The 25000-nt window shown below is 40.5% G+C and overlaps 1 protein-coding gene across 1 annotated transcript in view; it reads right to left on the reverse strand.

Annotated features, from left to right (window-relative positions):
* Positions 1–25000, reverse strand: part of SPTBN5 (spectrin beta, non-erythrocytic 5) — a 1783454-nt gene that overhangs the window by 1237000 nt on the left and 521454 nt on the right. The window contains exon 21 of the mRNA XM_044073536.1: positions 3361–3460. Within this exon, the coding sequence (XP_043929471.1) occupies positions 3361–3460 (100 nt within the window). The remainder of the gene's footprint in view (positions 1–3360; positions 3461–25000) is intronic.

Here is a 25000-nt window from a genome sequence, read left to right on the forward strand (position 1 = left end):
CCTTACCCTCATCTATGGCTTTGGTGACTGCTTCAAAGAAGTCTATCAGCTTTAGGAGACATGATCTGCCTTTTACAAACCCGAACTGGGTGGGGTCCAGAGTTTGAAGATTACCAATGCCTTTGTTTATAAGTTCCATGATGATACATTCCATGGCCTTGCAGACCAGGCTCTTCAGGCTAATGGGGCGGTAGTTCCCGGGGTCCGTGGTGGCTCCCCCCTTGTGGAGTGGGATAACCGCCGCTGTGCACCATTCAGCGGGCACAAAGCCTGAGGTGAGGCTATGACTGAACATGGTACTCAGGTGAGGTGCCAGTTCGTTCTGTAGTTCATGTAGAACGCAGCCTGGGATGTTGTCTGGTCCCATGGATGCTGTGTTCTTGACTTTGGAGAGTGTGTTTTTTACCTGTGCAGCCATGATTACAGGAACTTTGCATTCTTCTGGTATAGAGATTAGCCCTTTAGGGGGTGAGAGGGGGGTAAAGTTAGCACTGAACCTTTATGCCAGGATATTGGCAATATCAGTTGGGTCTGTATATTTAGTGCCATTGTGCTGTAACTCAGAGCATATCTGAGTGTTGCCGTTGAGATTCTTGACATAGCTATAGAATGCTTTGTGGTTGTCTTTAGAATCAGTGGTGATTTTGTTTTCATAACTAGCTATGGAGGATTTTATCAGGGATCGCAGCTTCTTACTGAGACTGACCAGGGAGCTCCTCCTCCTCATATATATATATATATATATATATATATATATATATATATATATATACACATGCATAAGTTTCAAATGCCTGTGCCTGAAGGTGACAAATTAAAAGGTGATTACCAAGAGAGGATAGAGAATTATCACTTAATTTTCCTTAAAAGTCCCTGATGCAGAACAAAAGGTTTCTCTTATAAGGCAGTTTGACAGCTGTTTCACAAGTTGTTAGTTCATAACTAGTACTACTAATAAGATATCAGAGAGACTTATCAAGACATAAATAATTTCAATCCCTGCTTAGTTCTGTACATATACCAGAGGAAACAACCAAGGATATGGATGATTCTTTTTTCACACTATCTAGAAATTGCAACAATTGAATGGTAGTCTGGAAATGAATTGTTCAATCTCCCGTTTTCTTTGTTACAGCTAAGATAAAATGCTGGAGTTTGTAAAAATGCTGGCTAGGACTGATTTTTATGTAAATTACAGGAGTGGGGAAGAGTTTTTTTTCTGCCCCTTAACTTTGAGTTGAGAGGTGCCCCAGTTTGGGGATCTGCACAGAGAGCAGGTGAGCTAGTTGCAGTTCTGGAGGATGTGGAGCTAGGGAATGAGCAGTGGGTGTAGTTTTAACCTGTTTTTGGCCTCAGAAAAAGGTGATAACCCTAACAGAAACTGAATACTTTGCTTATGGTTTCACGCAACCCACAAATTTGTCAGGGTCAATAACACACACACACACACACACACACACACACACACACACACACACACACACACACACACACACACACACACACACACACACACACACACACACACAGTGCAGAAGGATATGGGTTCAGTTCTCATCGGGGAGATGGATTCCTGACACTGCAGTCAAACATAAGGGGCTGCTGCACTCCTGAGTGAGTTGTCCTTTGGTTGAGATGTTAAACTGAGGCCGCCCTGAAAAAAACGTGAAATCAGAAGTTTTCACATTTTACACTGTTTTTCCAGGTTCGATATTCCGGAACTTCGATCCATCTGCTTGAGTCGGTGGTAGTTCAGGTGGATAAAAAGATCCCATGGTTCCTATGGAAAAGAGTAGTGGAAGTTCCTCACTGCTCTGGCCAAATTTCACCTAGTGTATAAATACCATCTTGGGTGTCTTCTGAAAAGAGAACACTAGCCTAGTGGGATTAACTTGATCTACAAAGGTTAACAAAAATGAAGAGAAAAGAAAGCAGACTGACAGGCTTGAACAGTATCTCTTTCTCAAGTTTCCTGTAGCATTTTCATCCAACTGCAGTTAATAACAACATCTTGCTAAGTGTAATTCATTATACAGTTCTCTTTGCATTATTTCATTGTTTGAAATTTCTTGCATGTCTTGTACAAGTTGTTTAATTTTCTAACATATATATGTTGTTTTATTAGCCTCTGCTTTCTTGCTTAATTTATTACTTCTAGTTGTCCCTGTTAAATTTGCAAAGATCTTCCACTATCTACCAGGGAGTCACTATCCACTTTAACATTTACTAACTCCTGGTTTAATAAATTAAACCTCCTGTTGTTGAAATTCTACTCACTTATAATATGACTGCACATCTTTCATTCTGCAAATTTAAATCTAATAATATAGAAATATTTCCACTAATACCCAGGTTATCATCTAATATTACTTTACTCGTATGCACACAAGTCATAATATTTGTTAATGGCACATCTAAGGTGTTATTTCTTATGAAATATTTATTGGCAGAACTATTACATGCAGTGACATGAATGCTGTTAAGCCTCCATGGTGTATGCAACCAGTAAGTGAAGGGCATGTTAATTTTGCCAGAACTGAATATTCTCTTTTTAATTAGAAACACATCTAAATCCTCTAAAATGCTGTCAGTGCATCATGTCATTTTGGCTAACTACAAAAGCCAATCAGAAGCTCTTTTTTATTTTTTGCTGAAGTGGAAGTGACCTCAACTGCCACATTCTCCACAATGCAGTGACCTTATTAGGATTATCTGAAGATCATATTAATTAAACTTTGATACCATTCCTCACATAGGCTCTAGGCTGCAAAAGTACAGAATAGCAGTCGAAAGCAGTTTTGCTACACATAGAGCTTCGTGATTGCAGGGGAAGGGGGACAAGACTTAAAAATAATCAGCCAGAATGAACTTTGTCATAGAAATATCTTGTATATCACAAGTCGTTGGGAGGGTGGCCTAATGGTTAAGGTGTTTGCCTTACAAACACAAGGTGCAGGGTTTGAGTCTCGCAAGGGCTAATTGGCTAGTCTTAAAATGGCTCGCAAGGGCAGTTAGCTTAGTAGTAATCTATGAACCTATGAACATAAGCATGGTTTCCAATCACCTAGGACGTCTTCCTCCAAAAAGAATATAATAATGGTAAATTTTGTTCTTATATGATTAATCTGATTAGACCTATTAATAATGGTTATATCCAAGTATTTACAACACTTTTCAATCATGCAAATGTCATTATTGTTTTAGCAGTGTTGTTGTATAAAAGAATACATTTCTAATGAGTAATGACTGATTAAAGGGTCATGCATAAAATAGTGTGGGCATTGATACTGCTGTACAAAACAAGAATGCATGTGGTACTAGTTGAGACATGTGCCACATACATGGACAGACATGACTTACCTGTAATTTCAGAGAATCAAGTAACATCTGCTTCCGCTTCTTACTGCTCTGTTTCAGAGCATCCCTTCTCCCATTAATAGCCAACAGCCTCTGCTTAATCCTAGGTACAAAATCAAATCACAGTGACAGTAAGATACAGTTATACAGAAATAACATCTACAATACTTTGCAACAACAACTTATAACAAAAAAACCTAACTAAAAAAACAAAACTCCAATGCCTGAATAAATTCTGTAAATATTTTAACACACAGTTAAATCACCAGTGTTTGGCCATCAGAGAGATAAAAACACTCACTGAAAGCTTTATGATGTTTATTTTATCTCTGTGTGTATAAATATATTTATGGAATTTATTCCAATGTTGGAGTTTCATTTTTTGGTAAGAAGTTTATTCTGTTATCAGTTGTACAGAAATCAGGGTTGCAGAACAGATTAACCACAGAAAAATGCACTCATGAAGCACATAACTAAGTACCTGAAATTTTACTGAAGGTTAAGTACTTTCATCCTTCAACAGATAAGTTAGTAAAGGACTTCATCAGAACCTCAAGCACCTAACCTACAATAAAATTTCTGATACCTGGTTACTTGGTTCACAAGTGCATTTGCCATAGTGGTGCTTTGATGCCTTATATGTGGTTCATCCGTTATCCATTGCTTTTCTTTTGTTCTGTTTGGTTTTTGTTTTTCATAGATATAAGGGAAGATGTCAGTGTTTTGTTTTTTTTAATACTTATGAATAAGAAAATGTGAAAGAGCTCAGATGTAAAATGTGTAATACTTGTTAGAGGCAAGTGCAGACAAGGTAGAAGGAATGGTAACAGAAATAACATTGTACTACTAGTATTTATGGCACAGCATTACACATTTAATTATTTTGCCATGTGCTTTTAGAAGTTTTGGATAATCACTGCCCACAAAAGCAGAGTTTTAATACTTCTAGAAGATAGCAAATAACATTAGTACATTTCTTTTCAGTTTTCATTCATCTTGATTTGGCTTTATCTCTTCACAATCTCAGCAAATTATCCAGCCATCTGAGCATATAAATGTGGGTCCTAAACTAAAAATACCTGAGCAGCAAATAATGCTTCAAGTTTAAGAGAGAATGGAGTTGGTTGTTGCATAAGGTACAAACACAACATGTCTCATTCACTGTAACTAGTCAGACTTAACACATTTTCCCAACAATGCTTTGATGAAATTCTAGCTACTGAGCTCTACTATCATCTATCTATCTATCTATCTATCTATCTATCTATCTATCTATCTATCTATCTATCTATCTATCAGTTTATTTATTTATTTATTGACATTTGTTAACCGGGTTTGTCCAACTGGGCTTGTGGCCCATTTTCAGTTGAGGCCCGAGGAGAAAACCTCCAGTAATACATTTTAAAACAAGTACAATTTTAAACAATATTGATATAATAGCAGTTATAGCAAAACAATTCACATATGTTGGGATACATGCATAAAGTTAAAGGTGCATGAAAAAGAAGAAGAGTAACAATTTTACATTGGTATAGTTCAATAGGTCAACAATGAACATTTTTTGTTTGTATAAAATTGTGCAAATGCATAGTAGACACATTGGAGAGAGAGAGAGGTGTAATGAGGTACTAAGTATGGTCCTTTTGAGGGTACATAAAGGGAAGGAACACTAGGTAGGGTGATGACAAGGGCAGGTTCTGGAATTGAGAAAATAAGCTTTTAGTTCATTTTTAAAGTGTGAGGTGTGGGAGATTGAACATAAGTTAAGGGGAAGTTTGTTCCAAGCATGGGGAAGGGAGTGTTTGTAGAGTAGTTTGCCTACTGACCTTTTTGGGTGGTAGATATCAAGTAATTGTTGGTTAGAAGTACGGAGGGTCCGGGATGGGATGTAGATGGAGACTAAGGAAGATAGAGATGGACAGAAGGAGAGTTTATAAAGAATAGAGTGTAGCATATGAAATTGATAAGATAGCAGAAACTGGGGAAGTTCAAGCCATTGAAGAGAGTTTAAAGAAATGAAGAGGTGTGAGTTGTATGAGAAGTTAGTAATGAATCTGGCTATTTTATGGTAAGTCTGTTGCAGTTTGTTTAGAGTGGAGGCCTGGATATTGGTAAGAAGTGGGGCGGAGTATAAGAGGGAGGGGAGGAGGAGTGCCTGGCCCAGGGTAAGCCTAGATTCAGGGGTTAGGAATTTTTTTTTCCGATATAGCAGACCTAGTTTCTGGTTTGTTTTTTTATACATTGGAGTATGTGTGCATTGAACTTGAGTTCGTCATCGATAATGACCCCTAGGAGTTTTGTGTGGGTGTCAGGTTGGATATTTGTATTGTTAGAAGATGAAATAAAAAAGGAGGTTTTGTGATGAGAAAGAAAACGGGGAAGGAAAAGTAGGAGTTTGGTCTTTTTGGGATTTAGGGTCAATAGGTTGTGAGAGAGGCATTGTTCAGTGGATAGTAGGGCCTGTTGGGTCAGGGAGTGTAGTTCAGGAATGTTATTTGAGATGGATATAAGTGTGGAGTCGTCGGCATACTGAATAAGGGAGGATTCTTTGCATGAGGTGTAAAGATCATTGGTGAAGATGTTAAACAAAAGGGGTCCCAAGATGGAGCCTAGGGGAACACCAGTGGAGATGGGAAGGAAAGGTGAGGAGGATGAGAGCCATTTGACAGATTGTTCCCTGCCAGATAGGTAACTATTAAACCAGGCAAGTGCGGAGGGAGATAGGTGGAGATTTGCAAGTTTGAATAGTAGTAGAGGATGGGAGACAGTATCAAAGGCTTTGGAGAAATCTAGAAAGAGACAGGAAATGTGTTTATTGTTGTCTAGGGCCTCTGCAATGATATGAGTGAAGGAGAGGAGGGCAGTGGTGGTGCTGTGGTGAGGACGAAATCCATGTTGGGTAGGGGTAAGTAAATGGTGTGTGAGGAGGTGATTGAGAAGCTGTGAATGAATACATTTTTCTAATATCTTGGAGAGGGGGGACAGAATGGCAATGGGTCTGTAGTTTGAGGGGTCAGTGGAGTTTCCACCTTTATGAAGAGGGATAATGAAGAAAGATTTCCAAAGGGTAAGGACAGCTGATTCCAGAATAGATCGATTAATTAGTATAGATACAGGATAAGCAATTGAGTCAGCAGCAAGTTTGAGGAATGTAGGAGATAGATTGTCAGTGGAAGGAGAGCTAGGTTTTATCTTGAGTAGTAGAGATTTGATGTAAGTAATGGGAACTGGCTCAAAAGAAAACAAAGTTGTGTTAGTGGGACTTGGAGAGGTGGGTGTCAAAGTAGAGTTTGGCTTACAGGTTACCAGATTTTGGATGGAAGAGATAAAGTGTTTATTCAGGAGGGTAGCTGTTTCCTGAGAGGAAGAGTTAGGGTATGGGGAGGGATTAGAGGGCTTTCCAGGATAGAGGATGTTGTTGAGAGTTGACCAAAATTTTCGAGGATTGGATTTGTTGTTAAGCTGAGCAGAGCTGTAGTATAACTTTTTGTCATTGGTTGTATGTTTTTTTGCAAGGTTCCTCAGTTGCCTGTATTTTTGAAGAAAAGGTGGTTGTTTAGTTTTAGTCCAGGTTTTCCAAGCATGATCTCTTTGTTTCATAAGGGACCTAGTCTCTTTGGAGAGCCAGGGAGCATGGTTTGATTTTACTCTGATCTTCCTAGAGGGAGCTAAGGAGTTTAGAGTATTCATGAAGATGCTATTGAAAGTGCTTACAGCATTGTTTAGGGGGAGGTGTTTTAGAATGGACCAATCTATGTTGTGGAGAATGGAGTTAAATTGGGATGAATTGAAAGTCGATAGTTTTCGACAGTCTTTGATAAGGCAGGGTTTAGGAATATGGGAGTAGTGTCTTAAGATGGTGGTAGGGAGATAATCACTGAGGGAGTCAGGTAAGGTGGTGGGATTGTGGTATTGGTGGGGGGAATTGGTAAGGATCCAGTCTATGATGGAGCTGGAAGTGGAATTTTTATGGAAGCGAGTAGGAGATGTTATAAGTTGGTGGAAGCTGTGTAGGTGGATACTGAGATGGAGGGAGTCAGTTGTGAGTTTGGATCAATCAATGTTGACATCACCAAGGATAAGTGTCTCATATGGTATGTTGTGGGAGAACCAGGATAGGATGTTTTCAAGAATGGGCAGATTGTTACCAGGAGGAAGGTAGATAGAGGCAATTGCAAGTTTTTTGTGGGGATTCAGATGGCAGTTAAGGATGATGATTTCAGCTGGGAGGAAGTCAGGAATTGGGGAAGGGTATGGTGAGAGGTTAAGAATATCTGAGTAGAGGATGGCCACGCCACCACCTTTTTTTACAGGTCTATCAGATTGGAAGATATTATAACCTGGTGCGAGTATTTCACTATTTGAGATGTGTGGCTTGAGCCAAGTTTCAGATAGGGAGAGGATGTGAGGCGTATTGAGAGCTATCCATGATTGCAGCTCAGTGACTTTATTTGCTAGACTCTGAATATTCAATGAGTAAATAGTTGAGTATTTGGATGGAGATGATTGTTGTGACTGAGGTTGGTGACTGTTAGAGGAGTAAGATGGGGGCAGTATAGAGGTAGTTTTGGGGAGAGAAGAGGGGCCAGGGTTGGGATGGATATCTCCAGAACAAAGTAGGTTTTTAGTGAGGAGAGAGTGTATAGTAGATGCTAGATGGAGTTTGTATAGTTTTGACTTAGCTTTGTGGGAAGGTTTAAAAATCTGTATTATGGATAGTTTATATAGACTTGAGATAGAGGTAGTAAAGAGATTAGGGGAGATAGTAAAAGATGAAGTAGTTGGATATATGTTGTATGAGTGAAACGTTGGTGAACATAGGAGTGGGTCAGAGAGATTGGAGTGGTAAGAGGCGGAGATAGAGAGAATAAGGAGTAGTGTAGAAGATATTAGAAAATAATACATGTTAGAATAAAATATGGTCAGATAGAGTAAGTAGAGAGACAGTGGTATAGATGAAGTGGTGTTGACAAGATTGACAGATTAGTAAGGTGGTTGTGGCAATAGGCAGAAAATGGAATTGTAGTGGCTAGTGGGACAGGAAGGGATAGTTAGGTATAAAGGTAATTGTAATGAGGGTGGGTGGGAATGGGGATAGGGTATGGGGAGCGAAGTGAGCCCGAGGGTAGCGAGGGTGAATAGAGCGGGGCTAGCACCCTGGTCAAGATGAAGTCATAGAAACAATCATAAAAGATATTGAAAACTAGCTTGAGAGACAAGGATATAAAGTTTCTAAAGGTATAGTCACCAGAAATAAAATAAAAAGAAATAAAATATGAGCAGAAGTAAGCTTACAAAAGGACACTGGCCTCAAGCTACACAAGTAGATTTACTTGAAGGAAACCCAGTACTGTATGGTTAAAATAAGCTATAATAGAGAGGGGCTTTGCAGGGGAAGAGAGAGGTATTACTAGCAGCTAAAAGCAGGGCAAAACATAAAAAATACATTAATATGTAAGAGTCTAAAGACAGTAAAATAGGGCAGGTGCACTAGCAAAGGCAATTATGAGTGAGGCTAGAAATTAATTCAGGGAAAGGTAAAGTGCAGAACAGGAAAATATACACAGAAACAGTATGAGGATATTGGGTAACCAAAGAGAAAGGACAGGAGCTGCTGGCATCTGCTTTTCGTGGTGACTAGCAAAAAAACACTGTAAATTCTTGTGCTTATAAAGTCTAGCATTAATTAAAAGATTAGCTTATGTAGTAGTTATTTACTGGGACACATACTTCAGTGGTATTATTTTAAGCTTAAAATGGTGGCTTCCGGACAGATAGTTAGAGTTGCAGGGTATCTGTTAAGGTCCTCAAACCTTTGCTGCCTATAGGCCAGGAGAAAACTGCAGGGACTTTGCTGCCTATAGGCCAGGAGAAAACTGCAGGGAAAAATCCACTAGGGACAGAGCAGCAGATGCTCAGCAGCATAAAGGGGAAAGAAGGTTTCAAAATCTATATATTTATTTATCATCTATCAATCTATCCATCCCTCTAGTTATCGTATTTTGGCCTTTTTCTGTTACAATAGTTCTACTGTGTGTCAGTAAAAGCATTGTTTTGGATATTTATGTGGAAAAATTGCTTTTTTGATGACAGGAAAGTATTTTGTTTTGACAGGGTTCAAGTTTTTGCAAGTTATGTATCAATGTTAGACAATATAAATCTATATTATGAAAGGCCAACGCATCTGGGAGCAGCAGTCTTTATAAAAATAATGCAGTTCATTGTGCATGAATACAAAGAAGGTAGTATCATTCAAACAGCCGAGTGTAGCCTCCCGGACATCTCAAATGCGCAGGTGAAAGCTGCTCTCTCTAAAGCTAAAAACACAGCATCAATGGGACCAGATGGTGTCCCCGGCTGTGTGCTACACGAGCTAAATGAGGAATTAAACCCGCACATAAGGCAGCTGTTTAATCTCAGCCTTACCACAGGATACGTGCCCAAGGAGTGGCGTACGGCAACTGTGGTCCCACTCCACAAAGGCGGCGCCTCTATGGACCCTGGTAATTACCGCCCCATAAGCTTAACAAGTCTAGTCTGCAAAGCTATGGAGAGGATCATAATGGAGCTCATAAACAAAGATATAGGGGACTTGCAGACATTGGACCCGACCCAGTTTGGCTTTGTCAAGGGAAGATCATGCCTTTTGAACTTGGTCGACTTCTTCGAAACAGTCTCCAAGGCCATTGATGAGGGAAAGGCAGTCCATACAGCCTACCTTGACCTTGCAAAGGCTTTCGACACAATACCCCACTCGGGTATTGTAGAAAAACTTACCAGCTTAAATGTAAACCCATATGTCACAAGATGGGTTGCAAACTGGCTTAAGGACAGAACCCACAGGGTTAGAGTTGCTGGCGCTGTGTCAGACTCCAAGCCAGTCACAAGTGGTGTCCCACAGGACTCGGTCCTTGGCCCCCTATTGTTTGGCATCTACTTCTCAGAAGTACAGGCCAACATGGGAGGACTTTGGCTGACAAAGTTTGCAGGCGACTGCAAACTGGGCCATAGTGGAAAGTGCATCTGACACGGATATCCTTCAGAAGGGACTCACGGAAACAGATAGCTGGTGCCAGAGCCATGGCCTGAAGTTAAACGCCAAAAATGTATAGTCATACCCTTCGGGAAAAACAAGGTAATCCCAAGCTACCATATAGGTGGCAATCCACTAAGCACAGAAGAGGTTATCAGGGACCTGGGGACCCAGGTTGACAGTGGCCTTTCTTTTGACACTCACGTTGCTAAAGTGGTTAGAAAGACCTTCTACATTGCCCACCTGATCATGAAGGGATTCACATCCAGATCTAGTGAGGTCATTGTTCCCCTGTACTCTTCACTTATCAGACTAATGATCGAGTACAATGCCCCATTCGGGATGTATCTCACCCGACATCTGCAGCAATTGGAGAGACCCCAAAAGTTCCTCACCAAAAGGATAAAGGGACTCCAAAATCTGTCATATGCTGCCAGATTGAAGAAACTCCAGCTCTATTCAGTCGCATACTTCTGCTCAGAGGTGACATGTGCCTGACATACAAGGCCATGTCCAACCCGGAATTAATGGACATGCTCCACCTCAAAAAATCCAAATCCACCAAAACCACTAGAGCAAGTGACTTAAACCTTAGCACGGATATAAATAGGACGTGCTGGAGGGATAGATTTATCACTCAGAGACTCCCTATGCTGTGGAATAAAATCCCGGTCCATGTGAGGCAGAGCACCTCGCTGACTCTGTTCAAGAGAAATCTAGACCTGTGGATGGGAGATCATAGGTTTACCCTGGGAATCATCTCTGTGTCACTGCTGGACAGAGGCACAACAAACTAATGGGCACAGTATTTTTTCATATAAGGGGTGGCGTAAGCCACAAAATTTGGGCTAGGCTTATAAATGCCTTAGGGCAGATAGCCTAGTATAAACCTATGAACCTATGAACCTAAACAAATCAAAATCTTTTGGTTTAACTGTATGCACAGTTCAGCAAGTACCTTTCTTAATATTATACCGCTGTGAAGCTGTCTCTGTTGGCAGCTCAGTCTGGAATCCTTTGGAAGGAATAATTTCCATCTTCTTTTTCAAGATTGTTCTTCACTGTGGTTGATTCTATCTCCCAGAGTTGCTGCTGTTGGCACAAAGTCCCTTTTCACATAAGGAAAATTATCTCTGACTGAGCTTCTCTCTCTCCTATTTTTATATTACATTCAATAGCTCATTAAGCAAGCTTGTCTTACTAATACAGTCTGAAATCTTTCTGTTCTTAGACAGAAAATTTACAGATGCACTTAATTCCTTTAAAGAAACATTGCTCTTCAAAACACTTCTATAAGCATTATTTACACAAGTATATGCACATTTTTGGTCACACATTTGTTGTTCACCATTTAGTAAAAAACGCTTCAAAATGCTATAATTGACCACCACCCATTTGAAACCACTGCTTCAATGCTAGTTGGATGGGCATGTGCCAGAGACAGGTCGTGTAGATTTTTATGGGCCGAGCCTGATCTGCACTGGACTTTGAGCTTAAATGGCTGCATAGATACAGCACACTTTAAGATCTTTGCATTTTTATCTTATAGTTAATGCAAACAGAATAGAGGGCACGATCTGTTACTAAAGTAAATAATCTCCCTAACCAACAGTACCTTAGGAAACAAAATGTCCATTCAATGCCTATGCTTACCTAGCTCCTGTCTTGCTTAGCTTTTGGCTGGGGAGAGAAATTGGATGTTTCTCTCCCCTAAAAGGCTACAGGGCATTGTTCCTAAGCCCATGTTTGATCCATCTGTATAGACTATGAATGGTTTGATAAAGTCAGGCTCTGAACCTATTGTTTCCTTGAGCTTCCTAAAGGCAATGTCTGGTTCTGTTGTCTACTTTATTTTGAAGAGTATTTTCCCATTAGTCAGGAACTTCTAGAAATACTCCTCTAGCTCAAAAATATGTCCTCATTTGATTTTTTGGTTTCTGAGATCCAACATTTTTTCACTGCTTCTATCTTTTCTTTTGGAGGTTTAACCATTCCTCTTCTATGACATACCTATCTTCCTCTAGGAGGCATTCACATTCAGTAATGCTTGCTTCAGTCTTATACAGCCTGTCCTGGACCCTGGATTCACTCTCATGCATACAGCACATCATGCAATAAGCACCCTTCAGCACTCGTTGTTTCCATTGCACGTATGAGTTTTACAGGGTTAGGTTGCTCGCCCGAGGCCCAACCCTCCTCAGAAAGTGCACAGAATGTATAATAACATCATTAATTTCATCTGCAGCTTCACTAGGTCCAACCTGTCTTGCAAGCTGGTATATTGTTTTCGATACCTTTAATTGTTTTTTTCTCTTCTATTCAGATAATATAATTTACTTAGTTTATGGGTACTGTGCATCCACCGTTTAGACTAATTAAAATATAAACTCCAAAATAATTGAATAGACCAATTTACCCATCCACATATCCAATGATTTCTTAAAACTGTGATGAATTGCTTTTTCTTATTCCTAAAGATAATTTATTCCAAAGCCTAACCATGGATTGAGTAATGAATTTTATCCTAAGAGTGATTTTACAGTTGTCAGTTGGATATGTAAAGCCACTACATCTGGAACTATGATTAATATGTAACATTTCAGCATTCAATAAAATCCTTCCTTTCTCCTCATGAAGTTCTTTGTAAGCCAAATGTAACTTCCATCATGAATATCTATAGTTTATTGACCAAATCTCTATCAATTCTTTAATTAACTCCATCTTCAGCTGCTGTGTGTCCTGGTTTCAGCGACTGTACCCATAGTAAGCTTCCTTGCCCTGCTCTCCCTCTGTGACTACGCCTGGTTTGGACGCCCACTCCTAAAGCATTAAAAAACAAGCTCTGATGATACATCCCCTTTATGGGAATTGAACTAGCTTCTCCTAGAAGGAACTAAAGAACTTCCTTGCCCTGCTCTCCCTCTGTGACTACGCCTGGTTTGGACGCCCACTCCTAAAGCATTAAAAAACAAGCTCTGATGATACATCCCCTTTATGGGAATTGAACTAGCTTCTCCTAGAAGTAACTAAAGAAGTATTTGTAACTGTTGCTAAACCTCTGTAATACCATATTTATCTAAAACCCTGCTAGGTTCAGCACACTCCCTTTCCAGGAAAGCCAGCAGCCAAACCCTTCTCAACTCAGTTCCCCCCATATTTCTAGCTTCCTTAGTTATACTAGTCCCCTTCTCTCCTCAACACTCTCAGCTCGAGGAATTTACTCTGGTGGAATTGCAGGTGCACTTCTAGCTTTTGTCCACTAGATGGCACCCTCTCCACACTACTCTTGACTTCCCACATCTCTCACTTTACTTGCTTTACTATTCTCTACAAGTTCTAATTTATTTTTTCTCCCTCCTTTTTTCAAATAACTTTGGCCCATCTATCCTTCTAAATCCTTGTCCCCTGTACTTACCTTCTCCAACCAACATCCCACTGATAGGTTCTTGCTCTACCTTCCTTGGCTCTACCCACTCCGTTCGCCCTGCGGGCTCACTCCGCTCCCCTAACTTGCCCCCAATTCCCACCCGCCCCAGCACCTCTACATTAATACCTTCATAACCACACCCAGTACACTACCTAGCCAACTAGTTTCCACATCTCTGTCAACACCCACTCTCTTACCCCACCCATAACAGTCATCACTAAACACACCTACAAAACTCATCCTAGCCAATTAGTCTCCTTTCTCAGTCAACACCCACTCCCAAACCCCACCAATACTCAAACATTACTCAAAATCTCCACTCCATCAGAATAATTAGAAACATAGCTACACCTCTATACATACAACACTCTTACACCTATAGTTTACTCAGCAACTACATACCAACTCTCAAGAACCAGCTTTAACTACTTCATCATTATGATCTCTAAACCTTCCACCTTCTCCACTCTGCTTTTACTTCTCCTCAACATATCCTATATCTACTACCTCACCCAGACCAATCATATTAATCACTCACAATCCTTTCATGTAAAAAACTATCTCAACTCACCTACCTCAAACTCTCACACCATAATATCTCCCCACCTATACGATATAAGCAACCATCTATTTTTCCCTTATAAACTTATCACCCTTCATAAACATTCTACCACCAGAGCAACTAAAACCCGCCTCATCACCATAATAAAGCCTAACCCATATTCTAAACAGTCCAAATATCTATCCAACCCAATCCTATATCTAATTACTACACTATTATCCGGAGATAGACACCCTAATCCTGGTCCCACCACCTCACCCACTACAGACAAGTCCATACTATTCACCACCCTAAACTCCCAAAGTATAGTGAACAAAATCCCAAACCTCCATGCCTGGCTCACACACAACAAACCAGACTTTCTATCCATCTCTGAAACTTGGTTAAAACCCCACATAAAAGACTCTGAGATAACACCACCCAACTACTCAATCATAAGAAAAGACAGAACCCATAAAAAGGAGGTGGAGTAGCTCTCCTATACTCATCTTCCTTATCAGTTACTCCTTATAACAAACCTATTCCCCAATTCAATAATGCTGAATTACTCCTAGCATTATTTCAGGTTAATATACACAAACACATATGTATAGCCACCCTTTACATTCCCCCCGGTGATAATATTACTACACTTGAAGACATCCTGTTCTGGCTATCCACTAACATTACTAATGAAATAATAATCCTGGGAGACATGAATATCAATTGGTCCTCCATTCAATCTCCCACAAACCCTCTTAACATCAACCTTTATATCTTCTCACAGCTAATCAACTCCACAACCCACCTCTCAAAAAACCTATCCAGTGGCAGCATTTTAGACTGGATCTTAGTCTCCCACCCTCATTATTTCTCTGATAATGGTACACTTCCAGACCCTCTTAGCGATCACCTACCCACATTCACACACTGACTCCCTTCACCCATACACCAAACATATAATTATATTACTACTCGCAACCAAAAAACTTCAACACTATAACCTTCTCAGACTCCTTAAAAGCTATTAATTGGAACATTCTAAAAACTCTACATTTAGATAATGCCATTGCCCACTTCAACTCAACCTTCTTAAACCTTCCTGACTATGATGCTCCTCTACAGACTAAGAGAATAAAAATCAAAACTGCCCCTTCGCTATCCAAAAGTACTCTAGTCACCATGCAATGCAGAAACAAAGTCTGGGCACTCTACCACAAAAATAAGTCTCCCCTCATTCATAACGAATATAAAACACTTAGAAATAAAGTCAAAAAGCTTATTATCACTGACTGACAAAATTACTTCTCCATACTCCAAAACAGCAATAAAACAAACCCTCAGAAATTCTGGAAAGGAGTCGCCACCCTTATCAATCCAGGAAAAATTGACAACCCCAGCCCAGACCCCAGTGCTCCCGACATAGATTTTGCCACACAATTTAACTCTTTCTTCATAAATTCTATTTCTAAATTAATCTCAACATTCTCTGACAACACCACTCCTTCCATTTCACCCTCAACTTCCTCTACTAACACTTCTACCTGCACTCCTACAACTACACTCTCTTCTTCTCCACTATCATCACTCTCTAATACTCTCCCTACCCCTTCCTCTCCTTTTTCTTTCAAACCTATACACATATCCACCATAAAAAAAACTCCTTCAAAAACTTAAGCCAGGATCTAATGCTCCTGATAAAATCCCATCATACTTTCTTAGCATAGCTGTGGAAGCCATTGCCTACCCCATTAGTATCCTAATAAACCGCTCTATCCAAGAAAGCATAGTACCCCAAATCTGGAAAAAAGCTTTCATCATACCCTTACATAAAGGTGGTAATAATAACAATACAACTAATTTCCAACCCATCGCTATCCTATCTCCCATTTCTAAACTCCTAGAAAAATGTATCCAACTACAACTCCTACCATATCTCATAGACAATCACCTACTAACGCCAACACAGCATGGTTTTAGGCCTGGTCATAGCACTATGACAGCCCTCGTCTCCTTCCTGGAAACTGAAAACAAAGACGAGACTCTGGTCATATTGTCTCTACCCTCCTACTTGAACTTTCTAAGGCCTTTGACACTATCTCTCACAAACCTTCTAACTAAACTCTCTCAACTTAACCTATCTTCTTCTCCTCTGAACTGGTTCTCCAGTTACTTATCTAATAGATATCAATCAGTAAAATGGAAAAAAGCCACCTCTTCTTTCCTTGCTACCCCAACTAGAGTTCCTCAAGGTTCCATACTAGGTTCTCTCCTCTTTAATATATTCATAAATGACTTCTGCAATTCTATTCCTTTCTCAAGTATCATCCAGTATGCAGATGATTCAATTATTATCTGTTCTGCCACATCCCTCCCCACACTGCAAAAACTTACACAAGATGCATTCTCAATCACAGAACAATGGATGAAAAGAAATCACCTAGCACTAAATGCCTCTAAAACCAAATTAATGGTATTCACTCCCTCTAAAGTCACTTCCATCAATACAAACACTTTCTATATCACTAGTAATAACAACACATCTCTTGAACTGGTGCTTGAGACTAAATTACTTGGGGTCCAAATTGATAGTAAGCTTAAATTCAACTCCCACCTACAACTAAATATCAAAAAAAACATCAAAAATTAGGCATGCTCTATCGACAAAATCATTACCTCACACCCTCCACCAATATCACTCTCTCTACCTCATTTCTTATCCCCTCCCTTCTCTATGGAGCCCCACTCTTAACTAATCTACAATCTTCCCTTAAAACACAACTTTCCTCATTGTTACAACAAAATCGCCAAATTCGCTACTAGCCACAAATCATCTAGCCACCACTGTTCTTCTCTCCACAAACCAAAATGGCTAGAACTTTCCAATCATCTCACCTAAACTCAACTGACTCTAGCACATAAACTCATTTTCAACCCCCTTTTCTGTCCATCCCTTTCCTCTGCCTTTAAAATGCACCTACCCAACAGAGTACTAAGATCTAACAACCAAAATCTAATAGAATTGCATAAACCTACTTGCCCCCCAGGTAAACATCTCCTATCCTATGGCCTAGCACGTCTCTGGAACTCCCTACCCCCATCCATTCATATCATCTCTAACCACTTCACTTTCTAAAAATCTCTTCACTCTCACCTAATATCCCAGTTGGAATGCTCCTGTTCTCATCCATCATAATATAAACTGGCAAACTCTTTTTTCCCTCCCTTCTGCTAACTTCCTCTACTGACTCTCCTAACTCATACTCTATCTACTTGTTCTAACCAAACTTTTTATAAATTGTATTATGTGTCATACTTTCAAGCTTAGTCAATATGTAAGACCTCTCAGTACTTATATAGAAATGTTTTCATTACCAGTATTATATCTTCTGAAACTTTCATCACCTGTCTGTACTACTTGAAACATTATGCTTTAAACTGCATCACTTGAAAATATTGTAATATAACCTAAAACCTACTTGTAACCTTGTTTCTCAAGCCATACTACATGAAATGTCTTGCTCTAATTTGTTCACTTACAAACATTGTAATCTAATGTAAAACCTATTGTAACCTTCTTACTGGAGCTTTTCTCCCCAGGACTCCATTGAAAACGGGTTCATCTTGGCCCAATGGACTATCCTGGTAAACCAACTGCAAATAAATAAATAAATAAATAAATAAAAATAAATTCAAGTCATATGACATATGGAAATGAAGAATAAATCTTAATTTGTTTTGTAAATTTCCTCAACACACACCAATGACAGCATATCGCCCATTGAGTAAATGCAACATTTTTTTTCTGGTGGTCAATAATAATCAACAAAACAATGCCTGCCATATAATAATTTAAAATGGCTGAACTTGGTCCAGGCCTGTGGAACATTTCTAATGGCAAACAGAAGCTATGGTGTTAACTGGTCTTATTTTTTGTCATCTTGTTTAATAACATTTCTTAGTATAGACATTAGCTTTTAATTAAAACACTCCATCAATTCATCCATCTAGGATGATACACTGATATTTTTAGTTTCTTAACCTTAAATCACTGGCAAAGTTGGTGTATTATTCTGGGCATAAAGGGAGTCACCCTGATCAGTGAATACTTCCTTTGCAATCTCTTCCTAGCAAAATAATAAGACCAGCTTCCTGACTATAGATTTATAATTACCTTTATGTGGTAGGATGGTTTTGGTGTATTTATGTGCATAGGGTTTTGCTAAAGGCCCACCAATGCCCACTGCAATACATTCAAATGGCACTTCTGTCATAAGCATTACAGTCAAAGCCTGGATTATGGACTATCTTCTTGTGCTCAGGTTATTCTGCATAGAAATTCCCAAGTTCTTTCATTATTCCAGGCCAGTAAAACCATTTGAGGATCCATGCTTTAGTCTTGTTCCTGTCTATGTCCCCCCAGCCCACTGTGATATGCTAATCTCATCACTATGTTTCTACCACTTACTCTGTATAACAACCAGTTGTGTAGTATGGTAGTAAAAAGGACCGTCTTGATGTCCTTCTCTTCCCATGTTGCAGTATTCATAACATGAGGGAGACTCCACCTAGGTGTCCCAAATGGCCAGCCAGTATACCAACGACTTAAGCTACATCCAGGTATGTGCAATGTTGCACATAGAATAGCTGAGCATTGGCCATAAAAGTGATGTCTGCACAGACTATCCTCAGAACATCTCTGCTGCCAGTCTGAACAACATCTTCCAGCCATCTGTCTGATAGCTGAAAGTTTATCTTCTTTCAGATAAGTGCCCTAAGGGAGAATCTCTTTTACACTTTTGCTACTGCATGCTTGTTAGAGGTTAATGTCATCCAAGAAGGGCAGGTGCCACTGTGGAAGACAGATTCCATACAAAGACCACCATGGCCAGTGTCTTTTTTTGTCTGGGGTCCAATCAAGATTATAAGACCTGTGCCATTCATCAAGTGTTCATCCCTAAAACAATCCACAGTTGTCTGTCTACCCTTAATTTATACCTTGAGAAGCAGAGACTGAAATGACTGCACTAGGTATGGAAGGTGCTGCTGGTTCATCAAGTGAGCCCCTGAAGAAGAAGGTGAAAAAGGTAAGGCCTGAATCTTCAGCTGCACCTCTGGTCTTGGACGTCCTCTTGAGGCCAGTGAAGGCCCATAGGTACATATGGTGTCAGGTCCTCCTCCTTCAGCAGATACTGATACAGAAGCCACTAGGGAGGCTTCCTACAGCATAGCCGCAGAGGTTTGGCAGATGTCCATTATGGATGGTAAAGGGGAACCACGGCTCACTCTTAACGTTCCTTACACTACCTATTCCTGCTCCTTCCATTGAGGTCATGCTGATCTCTGATCCAGAGCCCAGGCCTATGGATGGTCTTCCTTCCCAGATTAGGATAGGCCTTACTTTCAAGAGAGAAAAAAACATGTGCCTCCCAGTCTAGAGCATTCCACAGACTAGCATTCCTTTTCTCAAGGAATTTTGAATGCTTTCATGGCACTTGCAGCCTCCTACCCCATCATCTCCTATTTCCCCCTCCTCCATCTGCTGAATTTGAGGTTTCTGAAGAAGATGATTCATCCTCTGATGAATCCCTGGCTTACTCTACTCAAATTGATTTTAATCTGGAATATGCCTCACATGAAGTGAATTCCAATGGCAAGGATTCTTCGGCAGAAATTTCCTTTGAGGAAACTATCTCCAAAATAAAGGACTACTTCAAGTGGGAACGCTCACAGGTCACAGAGGTACAAAAGAGGTTTTATAACCTCTTACAAACTGACACCCCTTCTCCTTCAGCCATCCTGCCATTCTTGCCAGCCTTTCAAGATGGCTTTCTAGAAGCTTCTATACATATCCTGATTCTCAACCTCCTGCTCCTAAAAGGTCAGACAGCTTTTATAAGGTGCCTGAAGACAGTAGTTACCTGTATAAATGTCCTCTTGCAGACCCAGCTGTGATCTCTGTCTGCTGACAAAACGGCCAAATTACTGCCCTCTACCAAACTCCTCCCCTCAGATAAGGAGAGTAAAATGATAGAGAGAATTGGAAAAAAAGTTCTACACCTCTTCTACTCTGGCCTTTAGGGCCATTAATTATCAGACACATATGTGCAAATATGTTCTTGCTCTTCTTTCATAGGCCTCCACATTACTGAATGACCTCTCAAGCTCTGCAGCAAAAACCCAGCTTCCTCTCTCTTGGGACTGTCTTCCCAGGTAATCAGACATTCCATTAGGTGCAGTCATGATGCAGCAGAGGTGTCTTCTAGATCAGCAGCATCCAGTTCAGTCCTCAGGAGATACTGCTGACTAAGGTTGCAGCCTTTGCCTGAGGATTTCAAGGCAAAGATTATGGATGCACCTCTAGACAACACTGCTCTTTTTGGTTCTAATGCTGCAGCTCTCTTCAAAGCCCTTCAAGAGAAAGGAAAAGAAATTCAGGAGCTTAAACATATTTTTGTCTCCCCAGTTCCTAAATTTCATAGGAACTACTCTTCGAGAACTATTTTTTAGGAAAAAGATCTGAACACCTTCCCAACAACACAAGAAGATCACACGTAGGCAGACACCTCCTAGGTCTCAGCTATCTTTGGCTCAAAAGACCCCCTTTCCAAACAAGCCAGGTAGTCTGTGACTACCTGGCAACCTCCTCAGAAATCCCCCTTTGCCAGCACCTTTCTTACTCCCTTTCAGTTCAGACAAGCATTACCACAGACAAATAGGTCCTCTCCATTGATCTAAGGGGATATTACATGACTTGGAAATCCAGTCCTCCTTTCATGGGGATTCCACAACCACCAAAGAACCAAATCTTCCTTTTCTCTGAAGTCATTCAAGACTTGCAGACACTAGGAACCATACAGGAGGTTCCTGCTTTGGAAAGAGGAAAAGGATTCTATTCCAGAATGTTCTTAGTTACCAAGAAAGATGGCCCTTGGAAACCAATTTTAGACTTGTCCGAACTCATTTTATTCATTTGATTACCCTCCTTCAGGATGCTTACCCTACAAACTATGTTGCCTCTCTTGTTACCAGGCTTACCTAGTTTTCTTAGACATAAAGGATGCATACCTTCACATTCCCATCCACCCTCTATTTAGGAAATTCTTAAGTTTTTCTGTTGTTTCATCTCCTTTACAGTTCTGTGCTTTGCCCTTTGGACTCTCTACAGCTCCAAGGGTATTCACAAAATGTTTGGCTCCTGTCATTGCCTTTTGTAGACTCCAGGGTATTCTCATTCACCCTTACTTGGATGATCTACTCATTCAAGCAAAACATCCAGTCACCTTGCAACAGAACCTTCAAACCACCATCTCCTTGCTCCTCAGTTTGGGATTCACATTCAGTTAGAGCAAGTCTTCCTTAAGTCCCTCTCAGGACCAGATGTTCCAGTGATGCAGGATAAGAACAGACCTCATGATGGCTTTCCTGCCCTCTCAAAAGGTGCAGTCTCTGCAGACTTACTTCCTTCAGTTGCTTCCTCTACCTTGTCTGACTGCCAGGGAATTCCTTTGGATGCAGGGTTTCGTGGCTTTGGTAATACCAGTTCTACCACTAGCCAGACTTCACATGTGAAAATTCCAGTGATACTTGAAGACACTCTGGTCCCAGCATGCTCATCCTCTAGAATTTGTCATCCCACTTCTGCCTTGTCTAAAGAAGGAATTGCATTGGTGGATTCACCAAATTTCTCACAACCCAGGAATTTTCCTGTAGCCACTGCCCCCCTTTCAGGAAATGTTCACAGATGCTTCAGATTTAGGGTGGGGGGCAATCCTGGGAAACCTAAAAGTCCAAGGCTTTTGGTCTCCCTCCATAAGAAAGCAACAAATCAACATCAAAGAGATGAGGATTCTGATCCTGGCCTTTCAAGCCTTCAGATCATCTCTCCTTCCATGACCTTTGAAGTTGTTCACAGACAGCACCATGGTCCTCTAGTATATGAACAAGCAGGAAGGAACAAAATCCTACCTACTTTGCAGATTAGTAATTCAAGCCAGGGATATTGCTCTTCAAGCACAGATAACATTATCTGTGGTTTACATTCCATCAGCTCAAAGTGTTTAGGCAAACACACTGAGCAGAACCATGACACAAGCCCATGAATGGATTATCCACAGGGATGTGTTTCTGGACATTCTCTACCAGTGGGGTACTCCTCAAATAGATCTCTTTGCCTCCCTTTTGAACAGACAACTTCCAAAGCTCTGTGCCAGAGTCCAACATCCTCTGGTTTGGAAGGTGGACACTCTTTCATTCTCCTGGAAGGGGACGCTTCTATACGCATTCCCCCTTTCACTTAATATAGAAAGTCCTCCTGAAAATACAGAAGGGTAAAACAAAAATCTTGTTGGTGACCCCATTTGGCCAAAACAGCATTGGTTCCCTCTTCTTCTGCAATTAGCCAAGGGCAGTCATCAAAAGTTACCTCACAGGGTGGATCTACTCACACAAGACAAGGGATCCCTCATTCACCCACATTTGGCAACACTGAACCTGACCTTGTGGGTGATAGGCTTCTAATTCCTTTTAGATACCTTTTTTGTGAGGACGTGCTTTTAGTCCTGCTGGAGGCCAGGAAACCCAATACAAGGAGATCCTACTTGTGCAAATGGTAGAGGTTCTCCATCTGGTGTCTTAATAAGAGACTAGATCGATTTTCAGTGGATATCCCTCTAGTCCTTTCTTACTTATGTGAACTTCTCAAGGCTGGACTGGCTTATTTTTCAGTTAAAGCCCATTTGTCAGCCATTTCTGCCTTTCTCTCCCGCCTTAGCTTCTAGGTTAGAGGTCAAACTTTTCTTAAAAGGCCTCCTTCACATAAGACCTCCTAGGAAATATGTTCCTCCTCCCTGGGACCTACATTGTGTCTTGGAAAAACTGACCCAGACTCCCTCTAAGCCTTCTGCTTCCTCTTCCCTAAAATTATGCACTTAGAAAATTGTTTTGTTACTAGCCATCATTTCGGCCAGATGAGTGTTAGAACGCCAAGGTTTAATGACTTCTTAACCTTTTCTGATTTTCCACAAGGACAGGGTGTCCCTGTGTACCAACCCTTCCTTCATGCCTAAAGTGGTTAATGACTTGTCCCTCAATCAATCTATTCATCAACCCACCTTTTTCCCTACTCCTCAAAACACCAGTGAGAGGGTGCTGCACACTTTAGATGTACACAATCAACTTAGATTTTATCTGAACAACACCAAAGCCATTAGAAAGACTCAGCAATTGTTTGTTTCCCTTCACCCCAGAGTGCTGGGTAAACCTGTCTCTAAACAGACTATTTCATCTTTGATTTCAAAGGCTATTAACCTTTTGTTATCTGTCTCAGGGAAAAACTCTGTCTTCCTCTGTTAAGGTCCCTTCAACTTGAGTTGGAGCTTCTTTAAAGGATTGGACACTGCCTCTAACCTAGAGGCAACTCTGTTCATACTTTCACAAAACACTACCAACTGGATTCTATTTCCAGACATAGAGCAGGATTTGCTAGAGCAATTCTGCATGGATTTGTGGAGAGCACTTGTGCTCCCACGCCCCAGCTCACTCATGAGCTTTGGTATTCTCCCTCATGTTGTGACTACTGCAACATGGGAATAGAAGAACACAGAATAGTTGTGTAAAATTGTACCATAACCATAGATATCCTTCTCTTCCATGTTGTATTCTATCCCACCCTCCTTCTCCCTTGGTTCATGCTCTTCCTTGGATATGTCTTTGTTTTTTCCTTTTGCCTCTTATCTGTGGACTGGTGTTCTGATTGGGGCATTAATTTCTGTGGATGGCCAACACGCCACTGTTCTATGTGCAACATCACACGTACCTTGCAGTAGCTTAAGTCTTTGGTATACTAGCCAGATGTTCGGGTCACCTAGGCCGAATCTCCCTCATGCCATGAATACTGCAACATGGAAGAGAAGGACATCTATGGTTATAGTAAGATTTTACAGAACTATTCTTTCAGCTTCTTCCCCTACAGTCCAAGCCATGGGCACCAGAACTACAGAGAGAGGGGGCACCCCCCCACACACTTTTACAGTTGCAACCTGCAAGACCTGTAACGTTTTAGGACCCAACGGAGGACTCATGCATGCGTCACATGCTAATGTGAATTTTAAACACAAACGTGTGCAGTTATCCAATCAATGCTAAGCCTGCTGCCAGTCAACCACAGTATTTACTGATCCATTTATGTTATGAAGGCTGTAGTAAGTAGCCTGTTTTCAAGGCGTGTGTGTAATGCCTGTGTAATGGTTGCATTTTACACCTGCTTATTGACACAGCTATGAAGACGGGTCTACCTCTTGGAATTTGAAATCCAGTTTATTTGCATTGTTATTCCCTTGTTTCCCTTGACTGTCAATGCCATTATTTTCTTTCTACACGATCTTTATTTCAGTGTTGTTCTAATGTAATTTTTCATTAACGTATACTTATAGCAATTTCTTTCTGTTTATTATTGCTATTGTAAGTTTTGCTTTTTCTTTCCCCGGTACGAATGTGAAATTTGTCCTTTTTGGATCACTGCTTTACTCCACTAAGCGAATCTTGTTAAGTGAATTAATATAAAAGAAAATAGGCTTTTACATATATTTGAAAATACCCCATACATAATTTAATGCACACTGTATACAGCACATTTTGGCAA

Source organism: Protopterus annectens, chromosome 6.part0 (genome assembly GCF_019279795.1).
Source record: "Protopterus annectens isolate FY-2018-M chromosome 6.part0, PAN1.0, whole genome shotgun sequence".
Classification (NCBI taxonomy): domain Eukaryota; kingdom Metazoa; phylum Chordata; order Ceratodontiformes; family Protopteridae; genus Protopterus; species Protopterus annectens.